The sequence below is a fragment of the Lissotriton vulgaris genome, chromosome 2_1, assembly GCF_964263255.1.
Source record: "Lissotriton vulgaris chromosome 2_1, aLisVul1.2, whole genome shotgun sequence".
Lineage (NCBI taxonomy): Eukaryota > Metazoa > Chordata > Amphibia > Caudata > Salamandridae > Lissotriton > Lissotriton vulgaris.
In genome coordinates this window covers 519,241,186-519,256,396 of record NC_141687.1, presented here as the reverse complement: position 1 = coordinate 519,256,396, position 15,211 = coordinate 519,241,186, and the positions used below count along the sequence as shown (strand labels likewise).

The 15,211-nt window shown below is 50.4% G+C and overlaps 1 protein-coding gene across 1 annotated transcript in view; it reads left to right on the top strand.

The window, feature by feature from the left end:
* LOC147730672 (peroxisomal bifunctional enzyme-like) overlaps positions 1 to 15,211 on the top strand; it is a 513,256-nt gene that overhangs the window by 444,756 nt on the left and 53,289 nt on the right. The window contains exon 6 of the mRNA XM_086954100.1: positions 14,625 to 14,729. Coding sequence (XP_086810226.1) covers positions 14,625 to 14,729 — 105 coding nt within the window. The remainder of the gene's footprint in view (positions 1 to 14,624; positions 14,730 to 15,211) is intronic.

Here is a 15,211-nt window from a genome sequence, read left to right as displayed (position 1 = left end):
GAGGAGTCATCAGTGATATCATCAATGATGTCATTTTAGATGTCATGATTAATTTAATGTGAAGTCCTAAGCAGTGCATCATGAGGGTACATGTTATAATAATTATGTCAGTTACCTATTAATGGCGAATTTCAGGTTTTTTGTCTTTAAAACATTTGTTTTTAGATTATTAGAAGACCTATCTATGACTCCACTTTAACCTTGGTGTTTTTTCAGTGAATTTCCATTTTTCAGTGACACAAGTTAAAATCTTAGTACGTTACCTACGTATAACTCCACTTTAACTTTGTTTTTTCAGTGATTTTTTTCAGTGAATTTCTGGGGCTCTCAAAATGAAAAGTAAAATATTATTACCATACCTAATCAAATATATTCAACCATGCATTATGGGGCACGTTGGGCTCAACCCACTGCAGTCTGCCAACCCCATGGACACCCACCCCACATTTTATTCCGGTCCTGCCGTACTCCCTCCCGCTGGACCACGCGAGGAGGGAGTGCTGGGTTCCACTGGAGTGGTGGCATGAAAAATATATATATATTTTGACCCGGGGATCTTTCTTCCCCATTATAAAGGCCTGGGGGTCCACATACCCCTACCCTGTTCTCTAGTACCTTATATGTTTTATAAACTCAAGACAAGGGAACCGAATGCCCGTGTACTCAAAATGGCAGCCGCAATGTTTCTGTTGATTTCACGGCCCGTCAATCGAATCACTCAGCCACGCGCAGATGTCATTAAATATTTCACCTTAATTTGTCAAAGCCAATTGTACGGATTCACACCAAATCACAACAAGCATTCGCAAAGCCCATAGGTTTCACCTACGAGAGACCTATTAACTTTGTCACTATTCTTTTAGTTATGTTGTACAGCAGCATGTCTGAAAGCAAAACAAACAAAAGTGCCATGCCCGCGTAATAGGGCTTTTTTTTACTTTCAGTCATGCACCATGCTCCCAGTGCTTGCTGTAAATTGTAGTGCAGTAGGTATACAGATTCACTATGAGGCACTCTTATTGCGGTTAAGATACTGGGCATTTTTGGATGTCTGTAGGTAACTAGATCCCTACTTGGCATGCTTGAATGCAGTTGGTATTTTAGAGCATATGAAGGAGATGTATTCCCTTTTTTGGGCTGGTGCAAAAAAGGTTTATACGTTATCGACTTGGGCAAGAAAATGCTTCATTCCATTTAGAACAAGCAGGAGCGGCCACTCGTATTGAGAAGTGGTGGGGCAGGAGGAACACAAAGAAAAAATTAATTATAAAGAAAAAAAAATGCACTTACCTGCTCCGATGGCCGCAGCCTTCTCCCTGATCCATGCACACTGCGCAGGCTCCCAGCTCCCAATCCCAGTGCTGCTCACATGCTGGGAATACTATTGGCACCTCGGTTCGGCGCTCAGACATGGACTGGGAGCCTGTATTGCTTTCTACACCCAGCTGTACAATGCAGCTTGGTGGAGAAAAGCAAGTGCGCATGATGGTTTGGCTGGCCAAATTGTCATGAGCACTTGACAGTTAACATTTATTGATGTGAGTAGAGCACTGAATTAACAGACAGGAGTACAACGAAGCACATGTTGGATAGCTACAGTGCACACACTGCCTCTCCACATAGTGGAATCTATTACTTCCAGTTAACATTCATCTTGTGATGTGAAGAAGCCCCAGATACTTCTGGGGAGGATGTTGTGACAAATGAGAAGAGGGGCGAGGCAAGGTGGCATGGGTGGGGGGTGTAAATCCAGACCTATCCTGACTGTCAAGACCCCGTGTCCAGCTAAGCGCGGGGAGGGAAGGGTCGGGGCAGCTTTCTCACAATCTGACTCCGGTATGCGGTGTCCTGCACTGTCTTTGTGCATTACTGGGCTTGTAGTTTTATAGGTACTGTTATAAATATGTGCAATTGTACGTGTACCTAGTGTTGACCATTGGTGTCAGATATGCCAATCTAAAATTTAGCACTTTGGGTTATGTCTCTAGCCCTTAATTTGTAGTGTTCACAGTTGCTGCACGCTCAAATCCCCAGGTGCTGACTCTAGGGCTGTTTTGTGCAATAAACTGTATCGGCTTCTGGAGTAGCGCGTGTTCTCGGCCTGTTATCTTCGTGCTCTCGTATTCTTCAGTACAGAATGCTGGTACTTTTATTTACAGGAAAGAGAGGGGAGTCAGGGGTGTTCATGCTGTTTTGCATTGGTTGCTTTCACAAGAGCGTAGGGGAATGGGTTATTTAGCCATGTGGAGCAAAGCTCCATGGTGGGCATAATCACCTGTGAGCTTTGGAAATAAGCAGGTTGCTGTTTCATAAATGCTTTGTTAGAATGCACAGATTTTCTGCAAAATACGAATAATCTGCAAAGAATAAATGACAGTATCATGGCATGAGACCAGGAAATTTTTGTTGCTGCAAAAGCTGTTTCCATGTATGCTGCCCTGTTTTGAAGATTATTATCTAGAGCTGGAGGCGGAGTGTGTAAAAGGGTGGAAGGGAGACGGCTTGCAAGCACATGCATTCTTATGGAGTGCTACAACTAAAATAAACAAGGACGACAGGGGAAGAAGAAAGGACAATAGTTCCTCCATCACAGCATGAGCAGCCAAAGGACACTAATCAAGATGAGGCAATCAGTATTTGGTCCATGCCCCAGATGAAAGAAGAGGAATTGAAACTAATTAGGAGGCAACTAATAAGTGACAGTGAAGCCAACAAATGGTAAGCAATGCGTGGGCTCCACGCCCTTCTAGTAAACAGTATTGCTCGCCAACGAGAGCACATACACTGTCACAGGTGAGACCTAAAATTTCTGATTAAATATATAGCTTTCTGCCAAAATTGGTGTAATTTTGTTCTGCTGGTTTTTCCTGTATTGCGGTCTAAAATTCCCCTAGGAAATTGCGTTATAAAAACGCATTTTGGAAGGCCCCTGTTTTCTTGGCCCTCGCTTGACAGATCACCCCGAAAATTTCCAGGAAGGATAGTTTATAGTGGGTTCATGGTCTTGTAGGTTTGCAGCATCCATCCAAACTGGGATGGAGCAATTAAGGAGAGAAAGAAGAGGACAGCTGTCTCATGAGAATCTAACTTCAAGAGATGATAAAAAACGACCAGGATTGAAGGATTCTTAGGTGTGAGTGAGGTCTGCAATGCCATCTGGAATATAGCCTTGAGGTACAGCTGTGTGACTTCTGCAAAGAGGTGAAAGGATCAGTTGGACCAGCTCAAGAGGGAGCCTGATGGCTCCATGCACAGGTTAGTGCTGGGAAAATATGGATCCAGTAACACATGGATAGTGGAGAGGTGCACTCCTTTGTTCTCTGGTAATTATTCAACGATACTTCTAATGTCACTTTCAACTTTGTCGGTGTGCTAGCTCTATGCGCTCCGCCCATTTGCGCTGCAAACAAGTGAAAACCCAAGGGAAGCGGATTCCGGTCACCATATAGTTGCGACAGCCTATTATAATGAATTTAATTAATTAAATTCTGAATCAACCTTTTCATTATTCCACATTTTGACCAAAAATGTTAATCCTTATATTTCTCTGCTTGTCTTCAATCCATTATATCCATTTTAATTGTTCCTGCTTTTCAAAAAAACACAGGGAAATCACTGTTTCCTCATGCCACGTTTTCATTGCAAATCACCCAATGCATTTCGGGAATAATCCCTTCTTCGGGGCTTTCTAAAATGCAAAAAAAAATTAATCTTGATCAGTTTAATAATAATCATTGTTAAAATAAGCAAATTATTATCTACCATATTTCTCTATTGTACAATCTATACACAAATGATAACTTACATTATTATTGTGCATTAATAGCTTCGAGCACTCCCCATGCTTAATATTTAAACTCCCCCTTATTTTAACAATGATTATTATGAAACTGATCAAGATTAATTTTTTTTGCATCTTAGAAACCCCCGAAGAAGGGATTATTCCCGAAATGCATTGGGTGATTTGCATGGATGAAGAGAGTAAGGGCTAGATGTAGGTAGGAAATATTTACCGATTTTAAATTACCGAATTTTACTGATTCGGTAATTTAAAATCGGTAAATCTATGGGTCCGACATCTAGGTATTCCAGATGTGCTGGAATACCGAATCGGATGAATTCGGTATTTACCGATTCGGTAAATACCGAATCGGTAATGCCCATTCATTCCTATGGGCTTTGAAGCCCATAGGAATGAATGGGCATTACCGAATCGATATTTACCGATTCGGTAAATACCGATTCACACAAGGGTGCAGGGGGTGTCACTTTGACACCCTCTTGCACCCCCAAAACAGGCACGGGTGCCATGTGGCAGGCATACCTGCCCTAAGGGCAGGTCTGCCTGTCACATGGCATAGGTGTGCATGCACAAATGTTCATGCACACCAGAATCGGTATTTTACCATCAAATTGGATTTGATGGTAAAATACCGATTCGTAAGGCTCCTGGGACTCTGAAGAGTCCCAGCTACATATGGGTGGCTCCGAATCGGTAAATTTACCGATTACTTATTTTACCGAATCGGTAAAATTACCGAATCGGTAATTTTACCGATTCGGTAAAATAATGCCCCCTACATACCATTCACCTATTTACCGATCGGTAACGGCCGAAAATACCGATTTTCGGCCATTACCGACCGACCTACATCGGGCCCTTAGTTGTTTCACCAGATATAAGTGCATTTGAACGTTTTAAGAGCCAGAGGGTCCACTCACTATTTCTTTTTGAAACAGGATGACTTAGCAATTATTCAGGGCCGCATAAACAATATCTTGCTTCATTGGGAAGGCACCGACCAGAGATCTAAGTAACAGGATAAGAGAAGGACTGGTGACGTTTACTAAATTGGTAGAGATTGTTTGGAAAAGTGAGAAGGTTTAAAATCGGCAGGAGTTTTAGACAGCATAGCTTGAGAAAATCTAGTGGAACAGCGACCAGATTGTTTGCGTGTTCTGGTTATCAAAGAAAGGGACTAAGGAGATGGAGGCAAGTGGGAGACCAATCTCGAAGAAGGCAGTGGTTTCTTGCCATTGTTCTCAAAGTCAGAGATGTTGAGTGAAAAAGGGAGCTGAAATGTTTTTTATAGGCTTGAATAGTTTCTCGGGTTTGCCCAGTTGATTTTAGGTTTAACAAAGGAAGTCCTGGCTTTGCTGATATGTTTTTTGTAAGTATTATGCTTGGATATACATAATCTACCTTCTCCTACCCTCAATAATGTGAGGGCAAAATAAGGTAGTTGTTGGCTTGACCTGTTTATATATCCTTTGTGGAACTTCTAAGAAATGCTCCAAAATGATACGTTATGTGAAATTCACCATTTATACCGTGAAATGCATCCTTGCATCCATGTTTTGCATGAGGATGCATGTGGCACTAAAATATAGCCCAAAATTAGGTGTAACACAAACAGGAGGGACTCGCATTTAGTTTGCGTTCTGCTTTTGATAGGATTTTTACTCGGACAAAGTCACAATTATGCAGTAAGGCATGATGGCGTAATCTCAGGCATTCCGCATAGCAATTATAATGTGAAATGCTGGATATCACACACGATTATGGCAGGATAAATTACATTTCTCTTGGGTCTACTCAACAGTTTAAGTGGGAAGTCCACAAGTGCATTCATCCGGGTGGAATAAAGCTATAGTTTCCAGTAGGAATTTCTACTTTCACACATCTGGAGCAAGTTCATGTGTAGTAGTATAAATCTGAGGACTGTACCTAGGCAGTTCCAAAGGACGTTGCATACAAGAAGGGGTACCAAGCAGTGACACTTGACTTCTGGTGTAGAAAGCTCAGACCCGGCAATATGGGCGGAGACAGGCCGACCAGTGAACGCTCATGCTTGTAGTCAGATTCATTACAGCGGTTGGTCCCAGTGCAAAATGTAAGCAGTCTAAATGAATTTGAACTGTTTCTGATGAGAGCTCCAGGTGTTGTGGCAGGAAATGACGGTGATCACCTTTTGCAGACTTGAAAAAGCTCCAGGAAGTATGGTGCAATGCACCTTTCTGAGGCGGTAGTTCTTCGTGCTGGTTACTCCTGCACTTGCTCCATTGACTTCTGTTGCCTTGGAAATAGCTATTGTTGACCCCGCACAACAGGTCTTCTCAGTCTTCTGGTAGCACACCATGGAACTGGGATTTTTGTGACTTATTGGTCAGCCTTATTAACCCGCGATCTTTAGTCTTGTAGCTCTTCAGGATCGAAGGTGGTGCTATCCCAAGGAGAGCACCCGCTGTCCCCAAGAGTGCAAGGTCCAAATGTATTCATCTTCCTATTTAGTAACATTACTTTCTCTATTTTGAAAGGAGAGAGATTCAAGCCAGAGTTGTGAATTGATCTTCCAGTTTTCCTCTCACATTATGCCGGGCCCCGGGGAGAGCAGAGTCGCAGACTAGTCTTTCCCCGGGGTCTTTCGCGCAGGGGATAGGCCAGGTAGGGGAAGGGGAGGAGTTAGGGGGTGGGTACTTAAGCACGGGGGAGGAAGGGATCTTCCTCTTTTCCGCGCCTGGCACCATCGGGAGGGAGCTCGAAAGGAGTTAGTTAGTGCTTAGTTTGAGGCCTAGTCCTACTTTTGGGGGAATTTTTGCTCGGAGCTGTTTCACTGCAGCTGGGGTTTAGCTTTTGCTCTTGTTTGTTCTCTTGCTTGGGTAGGATGTCTGGTGTGTCTGCGGAACAGGTCCGTGAGGCCTTGTTGCTGCTTGCTAGGGCCGGCCGCAACGATCTTATTAGGCCTGGGGTCATGGATCAAGCCTGGGTGGGGGCCACGAGGGGCACGAGGGCTGCCTCAGCCGGGGTTCAGGCAGCGGTGTTCGCCTGCTTGGAGGATGAGCCGGACCAGGAGGGGGGGGTCTGGGGTTAGGAGGGGGGGGGGGTGTTCCCAAGGATACGGCGCGGGGCGGGAAGCGCAGGACAACCTCCGCGCGGCCCTTCCCCCCGCTGGATTTTTTGCCTGGGGCCTCGGGTGCGGCCGTGACGGCCGCGCCTCCTGCGCTTCCGCTCCGCGGGCCCCTGACGGTGCCGGCCGGCCGGCGCCTTGCAGGGGGAGGGGCAGGCGGACGCCCCGGCCGGGCCTGCTGTGGTCCGGTGGGGTCGCCGGGTGGCAGTAGGGCCTCTGGGCCTTTGGTCCGACTGGAGGATGTCTCTGTCCAGGAGGATGGGTCTGGGTTTGTGCTTCGGGAGTCGGGCGGGGTGTTGGGGGAGGCCCCTATTGACTTGTCCAGGGGTTCCAGGGCAGGCACCCCGGCCGTTGTGAGGCCGTTGGCGCCTGGGTTTCCGGCGGGCCGGAGCGCTTCGCCCGCTCTGGTCCCCATTGGCGGCCCGGGTTGGGTGCAGGGTTTTCAGCAGGTGGGTTTTTTCCCCCGGGGGAGTGATTTCTTTGGCTACGGCCCGCCCCCACCGCTGATTTGGGGTTCCGTTTCCTGGGAGGAGAGGTCGCGTGGGGAGCGGATTCTGGAGCAGATTCAGGAGGTCAGATGGGCTGAGGAGACGAGGGTCAGAGTGGGTGCAGTTTGGGGCCCTGAGATTGAGGGTCCTCCCACCCCCACCTCCGAAGAGGAGAGGGAGGCGGAGAGGCAGGAGGAGGAGGCCAGGAAAGCAAGGTTGAAGAAGTCAGGGCCGGCCGCCCACCTTCCTAGGGGCGCGGCCGGAGTAGGGACGGCCTGCACGGCTTTGAGGCCCGATGGTGCCGGGGCCCTGCCAGGTTCGAGCGACCTGGGGGGCGGGAGGGGTTCCAAGTCGGCGGTTGTCGGCAGAGCGAAGGGGGGCCTAGCGGGGCGCACCACGGCTCCGAGACGCAGGCCGGAAGAAGTAGGGCAGTCCGCGGCGGCTGTCCCTCCTCCGCGGGATCGGGCGACTTCGGCACGTAGCGCCACCGGAATGCGTGGCCGCGGATGTGTGCAGAAAGGTGTGAAGCGTGCTGTGCAAGATGTGGCCTGCGATGGAGTGGATCTGGAACCGGTGCTTGAGCTGGATTACAGTGATGAGAATTGGAAGAGGGGGAGGTGCGGGATAACTTGGAAGGCGTAGGCCGCGCAGCGGGAGACGACGACCTTGGTGTGTTGCAGGTCGAGCCCGGGACGAGCAAGAAGGCGGGATCCATGGTGGTCCGTGGAAAGGAGTCCAGAGGAAGGCCCCGGGAGCGGACGGCGGCACTGACAGGTGAGGGTGCCTAGTGGGCGGCTTGGGATGACGCTCCTCGGGGTGGGGATGGCCGTAAACGCACCTGCCGGTCAGTGGGTGTGGGGGATGGGTCTGTGAGGGAGGGGGGGGGCGCCGTCAGGCAGTCCACCTGAGGATGGTAAGAAGGTGGATGGTAAGTCGGTGACTTTGGGGGTGCAAACGGACAAAGGTGATGGCAAGGAGGAAAAGGGGGTAAAGGTCCCGAAGAAAATGCCTTACATGGGGTTGGCGATGCCTTTGGGGTCGCACTTGTCGGAAAAAATGAGGGACAAAATATGGAAACACGAATTTGTGGATGTTTTTAACGTTGCTGCATCAGGAAGTTCAGGCTAAGGAGGGCTCCAAGGAGGAGGAGTGGGAGTTGACGAGGCGGCCTAGGGTGCCTATAACTATGGAAAACTGGACGTCGGCCTTTTTGATTTATGCCAGCGTGTATTGCCAGAAGTATCTGGACCGGGCGATTGCGCTGTTCAAGTATATGGATATCATTCGCAAGGCCCAGATGCAGTTTGGTGGGTTTGTATGGTTGAGCTACGACGAGGAGTTTCGGGCCCGGGTTAGCGCTGATCCGGAGAAGAGTTGGGGCGAGGTGGACAAAGTAGCTTTGGAGGCAGTGGATGGCGTCTTCGCACTCGTCGGCCTCTACTAACACGGCCAGTGGTTTACCGGTGTTGTATCGGTCTTTTCCGACGCGTCCCGCCCAGGGCGGGGCGGGGGGCGGAACTGTGCCCAGCACCATTGTGTCCGGTCAGCCGTCCAAACCCGGGGGGCCCACTACGGGGGCGTGTTGGAGCTACAATCGGGGTTTCTGCTCTCGGTACCCATGTAAGTTCAAGCACGAGTGCTTGAAGTGCAGCGGGAAGCACCCCCTTACGCAGTGCCTCTCCCTCACCACCCCCTCTGAGCAGTGGAGGAACGCGAGGGGTCGGGGCCAGCCTGGCCCAAAGGGCGCCTACTCCGGTTAGGGTGGAGGCGATGGCCCCGTGGCTCGCGCGCTATCCTGATCGCGAGGCCGCGGCGCGGCTCTTCTCTGGTTTCACTGAGGGCTTTAGGGTAGGCTACCAGGGTCCCAGGGAGCGTCGGTGGGCTGAGAATTTGAGATCGGCGAGGGAGTTGCCGGGAGTGGTGGCTGCGAAGTTGGACAAGGAGGTGGCGGAGGGGAGAGTGGCAGGCCCGTTTGCTGACTGGCCTTTGCCGGATCTGATCATTTCTCCTTTGGGGGTGGTGCCCAAGAAAGAGGAAGGGGAGTTCAGGATGATTCACCACTTGTCGTGGCCAGAGGGGTGGTCGGTGAATGACTTCATTGCAGAGGAGGACACGAGGGTGCTGTATGCGTCGGTGGACGATGTGGTACGGATGGTGCGGTTGTGTGGTCCCGGTACGGAGTTGGCGAAGTGTGACATTAAGTCGGCTTTCCGGCTCCTGCCTATTCACCCGGCTGATTTTGCGCTGTTGGGCATGCAGTTCGGGGGAGCCATCTACGTGGACAAGGTCCTGCCCATGGGGTGTGCCATCTCCTGTGCGTTGTTTGAGCTTTTTAGCACTTTTCTGCAGTGGGTCATGGTGCGGGTGAGTGGGTGCCGTGAAGTCACTCACTACTTGGACGACTTCCTCTTCCTGGGCAGGGCGGGGTCGGGGGATTGCGGCAGGGCCCTGTCGCGTTTCCAGGCCTTGGCCGTGCAGTTTGGGGTGCCTTTGGCGCCCGAGAAGACGGCTGGTCCCAGCTGTTGCCTCACGTTTCTGGGGATTGAACTGGACTCGGTGGACTGGTTGGCGCGCCTGCCGGCAGCTAAGGTGAAGGAGATTCTTGCGTGTTTGGAGTGGGCTGTGGGGGAACGGCGGATCCCTTTGCGGGCGGTTCAGAAGCTTCTGGGTTTCCTTAATTTTCCGTGCAGGGTGGTGCGGGCAGGGCGGACGTTCTGCAGACGGCTCGGCATGGCCATGTCGGGGGCAGTGCTTCCGCATCACAGAGTGAGGATTTCCCTGGGGGTGAGGACGGATTTGAGGACTTGGATTACGTTCCTGCAGGATTTCAACGGGGTGCCTTTGGATTTTGATGAAGAAAAGGCGGTCTGGCAATGCCAAATTTTCTCTGACGCGGCTGGGTCAGCGGGGTTTGGTGTTTTCTGGGATGGTCGGTGGTGTGCGGAGAGCTGGCCGGCCTCCTGGATCAAGCAAGGCAGGAGCATTGCCTTTTTGGAGTGCTTCCCATTGCTGGTGGCACTGGTGGTGTGGGGGGAGGACTTTCGGAACAGGACTGTGCTCTTTCACGTTGACAACATGACGGTGGTGGACCTTGTTAATAACCAGAGGGCGAGGGACCTGCGAGTGCTGCGGCTGTTGCGCAGATTCATGTTGGCGTGCCTGCAGTAGAATGTGGTGTTTCGGGCCAAGCATGTCCCTGGGGCGAATAATGACATTGCGGATGCTTTGTCTCGTTCGCAGTGGCAGCGGTTCCGACACCTGGCGCCGGGAGCGGACGCCTGCAAGACCGAGCTGCCGGCCGGCATCTGGGCCTTGGGGGAGTGAGGATGATTGGTCTGGTGGAGGGTTCGTTGGCTCCGTCCACGAGGAGGACTTATCGTCTGGCATGGTCTGAATTTAGTACTTTTATGGGCTGGACGGTGGACGGTGTCGTGAGTGGGGAGTCGGCTGTGCTGGAGGGTTTGAGGGGCTATGTGCTGGCATGTATGGACCGGGGTCTGACTGCTGCTACAATCTCTGGGAAATTGGCTGGTATTTCCTTTTACTGTGTTTTGTTTTTGGGTTTTGACCCCACCAAGGATGTGGTGCTGGCTCGCATGTTGCGGGGGTGGGGTTGGGAGAGGGGGGCCGGGGGGGCCGACTGCGGGAGGCAGTGACGTTTGATTTGTTGGTTCGGCTGGTTGGGGTGTTGCCGGATTGTTGTTATGACCGGGTTGAGGTGGGACTGTTTCGTTTGTGCATGGTATGGATGTTCTTTGGGGCGTTTCGGGTGTCTGAGCTGTTGGGCACGAGACGGGGGGCGGGCAGGTTGTATGAGGATGTGCGTGTGGATGCGGGGCATCTGGGGATCTGGCTGGGTCGCTCGAAGACGGATCAGGTGGGCAGGGGCAAGTGGGTGTGGTTGAATGAGTCTGGCGGGGCGGTTTGCCCGGTTCAGAAGTGGAGGTCTTTCTGGGGGTCGGCTGGGGCCCGGGGTGGAGAGATTTTCTGCCATGCCTCTGGTGCGAGAGTGTCGGCTGGCCAACTGTTGGCGGTGTTGCGTATGGCTTTGGGTCGATTGGGGATTGATGGAACTGGTTACGGTACCCATTCATTTCGCATTGGGGCTGCGACAGCGGCGGCTCGCCTGGGTTGGTCTTGGGACAGGATTAGGAGGATTGGACGTTGGAAGTCGCGCTGTTGCGAGCGGTATGTGAGGAAGTAGTGGGGTCCCAGGCAAGTTGTTGGTGTTGCACTGTTTTTGTTTGCCTGTTCTAACATCTTTTTCTTCGTAGGTTGCGTGGGTGGCCCGGGCGGTAGGACGGTGACTTGGATCGTTGGGCACTCATTCGTGCACTGGGCATCCAAATATGCTGACCAGCAGGTTTACGGCCGTAACCTGGGACTGAGAGGACAATTGCACGAGGTGAAATGGTGGGGAAAGAGCGGAATGCGATGGGGGGCACTACTGCCCTGGCTCGCGAAGATGGTCCCACAGAGGGACCATTCATTTGGGAGAGAACGACCTGGTGCAACTGTCTGGATTGGCATTGTTACAGCTTATGCAAAGGGACTTGGAAGTGTTGAAATCAAGGATGGCGGGGGCCTGCATTGCCTGGACGGAGCTGGTCCCCAGGAAAGTATGGAGGGGAGCTATGAAACATGGGGCCATTGAGAAGGCCCGGAGGAAACTTAATCGGGCAATGAGACTGTACTGTGCGGACAGGGACGTTAAGGTCATTTCGCATCCTGGGATTCGACTGGAGGAGCCTTTAGCTTTCAGGGAGGACGGTGTGCACCTGTCTCGGCTGGGTAATGTGTGGTACATGATGGAGTTGCGGGATGTGGTGAGCAAGTTGTGGAACGAGTCTATATGGTGCCGGCGGGAGTGACTGTGCAGCGACGGACGGACGGCCCTGGGGGGGGTGGGGCAGTGAACCGCCCTACAGGGGGTCCACTGGTTGGCAGGATTCGAAGGGACAGGGGGTCAAGAGCGGGCATAACCATCCCTTGGGGGGGGAGTTGGCACAGGACGGACCGAAGTTTGAATGGAAGTTTGCAATGACTGGGGGCTGGAAGACGGTGATTGATGGCCAAGAGAAGGGTGTTTGGAGCCGCTAGGGCTTAGTGATGACGCGGAATGAATGAAACGAATGGGGGGGGGGGGGGAGTGTGAGTGGGGGTTTGCTGTTACTGTTATTGTTGATTTATTGTTATGTACAGATTTGCAGTTCTGGTCTAATAAAATGGCCTTTTACGCTGACACTGCGTGGTCTGTTTATTGCGCAATGCCGGGCCCCGGGGAGAGCAGAGTCGCAGACTAGTCTTTCCCCGGGGTCTTTCGCGCAGGGGATAGGCCAGGTAGGGGAAGGGGAGGAGTTAGGGAGTGGGTACTTAAGCGCGGGGGAGGAAGGGATCTTCCTCTTTTCCGCGCCTGGCACCATCGGGAGGGACCTCGAAAGGCCACCCACCCACCCGGCAGTTGGAGGTGGTTTCTGGGTTGGTCGATAGCGTTGCCAGTTTAGGCCAGAGCTGCTGTAGGCAGGATTCGAAGGGACAGGGGGTCAAGAGCGGGCATACCCATCCCTTGGGGGGGGAGTTGGCACAGGACGGACCGAAGTTTGAATGGAAGTTTGCAATGACTGGGGGCTGGAAGACGGTGATTGACGGCCAAGAGAAGGGTGTTTGGAGCCGCTAGGGCTTAGTGATGACGCGGAATGAATGAAACGAATGGGGGGGGGGAGTGTGAGTGGGGGTTTGCTGTTACTGTTATTGTTGATTTATTGTTATGTACAGATTCGCAGTTCTGGTCTAATAAAATGGCCTTTTACGCTGACACTGCATGGTCTGTTTATTGCGCGAAGCATGTGTCATCCGAGCAACAGCTGTCTGCATTCCAGACTTGTTGCAAAGATCATGGGCCATCGAGAGGCTGTCACTGTTTGCAACCCCTAGCTCAAGTCAAAACTAATGTACCCAATTCCTACTCCTTCTTTCTCAGTGGTGCTAATTATTAACTTTGCTTTTTAAATGCCTAAACAGGTGTGCTCTTCAAAAATCCTGTGCCTGCCCTTTGGTAATCAAACCTGCCTTCTACAGACAACAAAAGAATTACAACATCCGGTTTTCTTAGTCAACAATATGACACATGGCAACGAGTCAGAGAGACTGCGCCACCCCCCAGTTAAATATACTAAGCGGATAGCAGGTCGTTCCATATGCAGGTGGCTGGGTACTGAAGCCCAGGCGGCTCCTGCCCCTGTCACTGTGTGCAGCCGCTTGGAGACCTGGGCGGATTCGATAAGCCACGGCCTCTCCATCTCTTGTGTGCTTCTATTCAGCCCAGGCAGTGTTATTTATTAGGGTTGGCTTATGGACCGCTTTAGCTGTCTTGCCAGCCTCAAGTGGTCAAAACAATTCCTAAATAAAGCATATATACATGAATAGAGGTATTTTGGTCTGCCCTTTTCAACCATTGGTCTAGTCATTCCCACTTAGCTTCTGCCCACCTCAGCATACAGTTTGGGGCAACGAGTCAGCCCACGTCAGCCATTGGTTCTCTTGCACTGTGCGGGGGCATTTATTTCGGTCCACTTGCACGTTCGCCAAGAAGTACACTTCAATGTCCCGGTAGATACGCTCATGCATTACCTTTCCAATGCTTTTTCTTCCTATTCTGTTTGGAGCAGGTGTTCACGATGCAATCTTCCGTGATCAGGTGTGTAGTTTGTAAATAATTCAAATGTATACATTTAAATCATGCGTTTTTATATTAAAAAAAATTAAACTGCGCATCCTGTCTTCTGCCTTAGTGAACTCTTTGCCCAGTTACATACATTTATATTTAATACGATCACAATTCTCCCATTTCCTGTCCTAGTGTCCTGAGTTTACCACACAGCTGTGTGACAGCCTTTCGACATCTCTCTCCCCCCCCCCCCCCCCCCTCCCCCGTTGCATACATTGTAATCCCCCTTTCAAGGGCGATCGATTAGCAATGGAAGATTAAAGAAGCTAATTTATATTGAAATTTATAATTTGTATTGCAAGCATATGACTGTTACATTCAAATACCATTAGTTTTCTGTTTTCCTTCTCCGGTTTCATAACATCACACCAGCTAGCCAAGGCAAGAAGTGTTTTTATTGCCAATGCTTGTTTTATATATAGTCCGGATGATAAAACCTTGAATTTGTTGTATTTTGCTCATGCTTGCTCTTGCATTTTTTTGTATTTTCGTGTCTCTCAGGAAATGTTGTACTTGCACCGGTAGCACTGCAATTGGGGCTTGTAGATTCAGTCACTGAAGACAACGCAGTCAAAGCAGCAATCCACTTTGCTCAAAAAGTCATTGGTATGTATAGAGCTTAAACATTCATGCTTAAAAAAGTTTTAAAGAGATGAGGGCCTTTCTTTCAGAAAAACAAAAATAAATAATCTGTGGATTTAAAATGTTTAATTATAACATACCTCTGCTAAATAATACAATCGCCATAAAAATCATAACGTGTGTTGTATTGTTAAGAATTTCAATACCTACTGCTATGACATAACAGTTGATAACAAAAGTGGTTACCCACTGTTTTGATGTCATAAAGGCCTTCCAAGCCAGGTAGACTGGGCTCTATTAGAGCTCGTCAGTGTAGCGCTGCTTGTCGGCTTTGACCGAAAGCAGAAAGCACAGGTGCAGGAGGGGGAAGGATGGCAGGGAAGGTGGTGGGGGTTAGTCAAGGATGGCAGGTAATTTACAGAGGCCATATTATGTATGGCTTCCCCGTTACCCCTCTGCCACTGCGTAACAATCGAAGGCAGATGATTTTGGGGCCATGCATATAG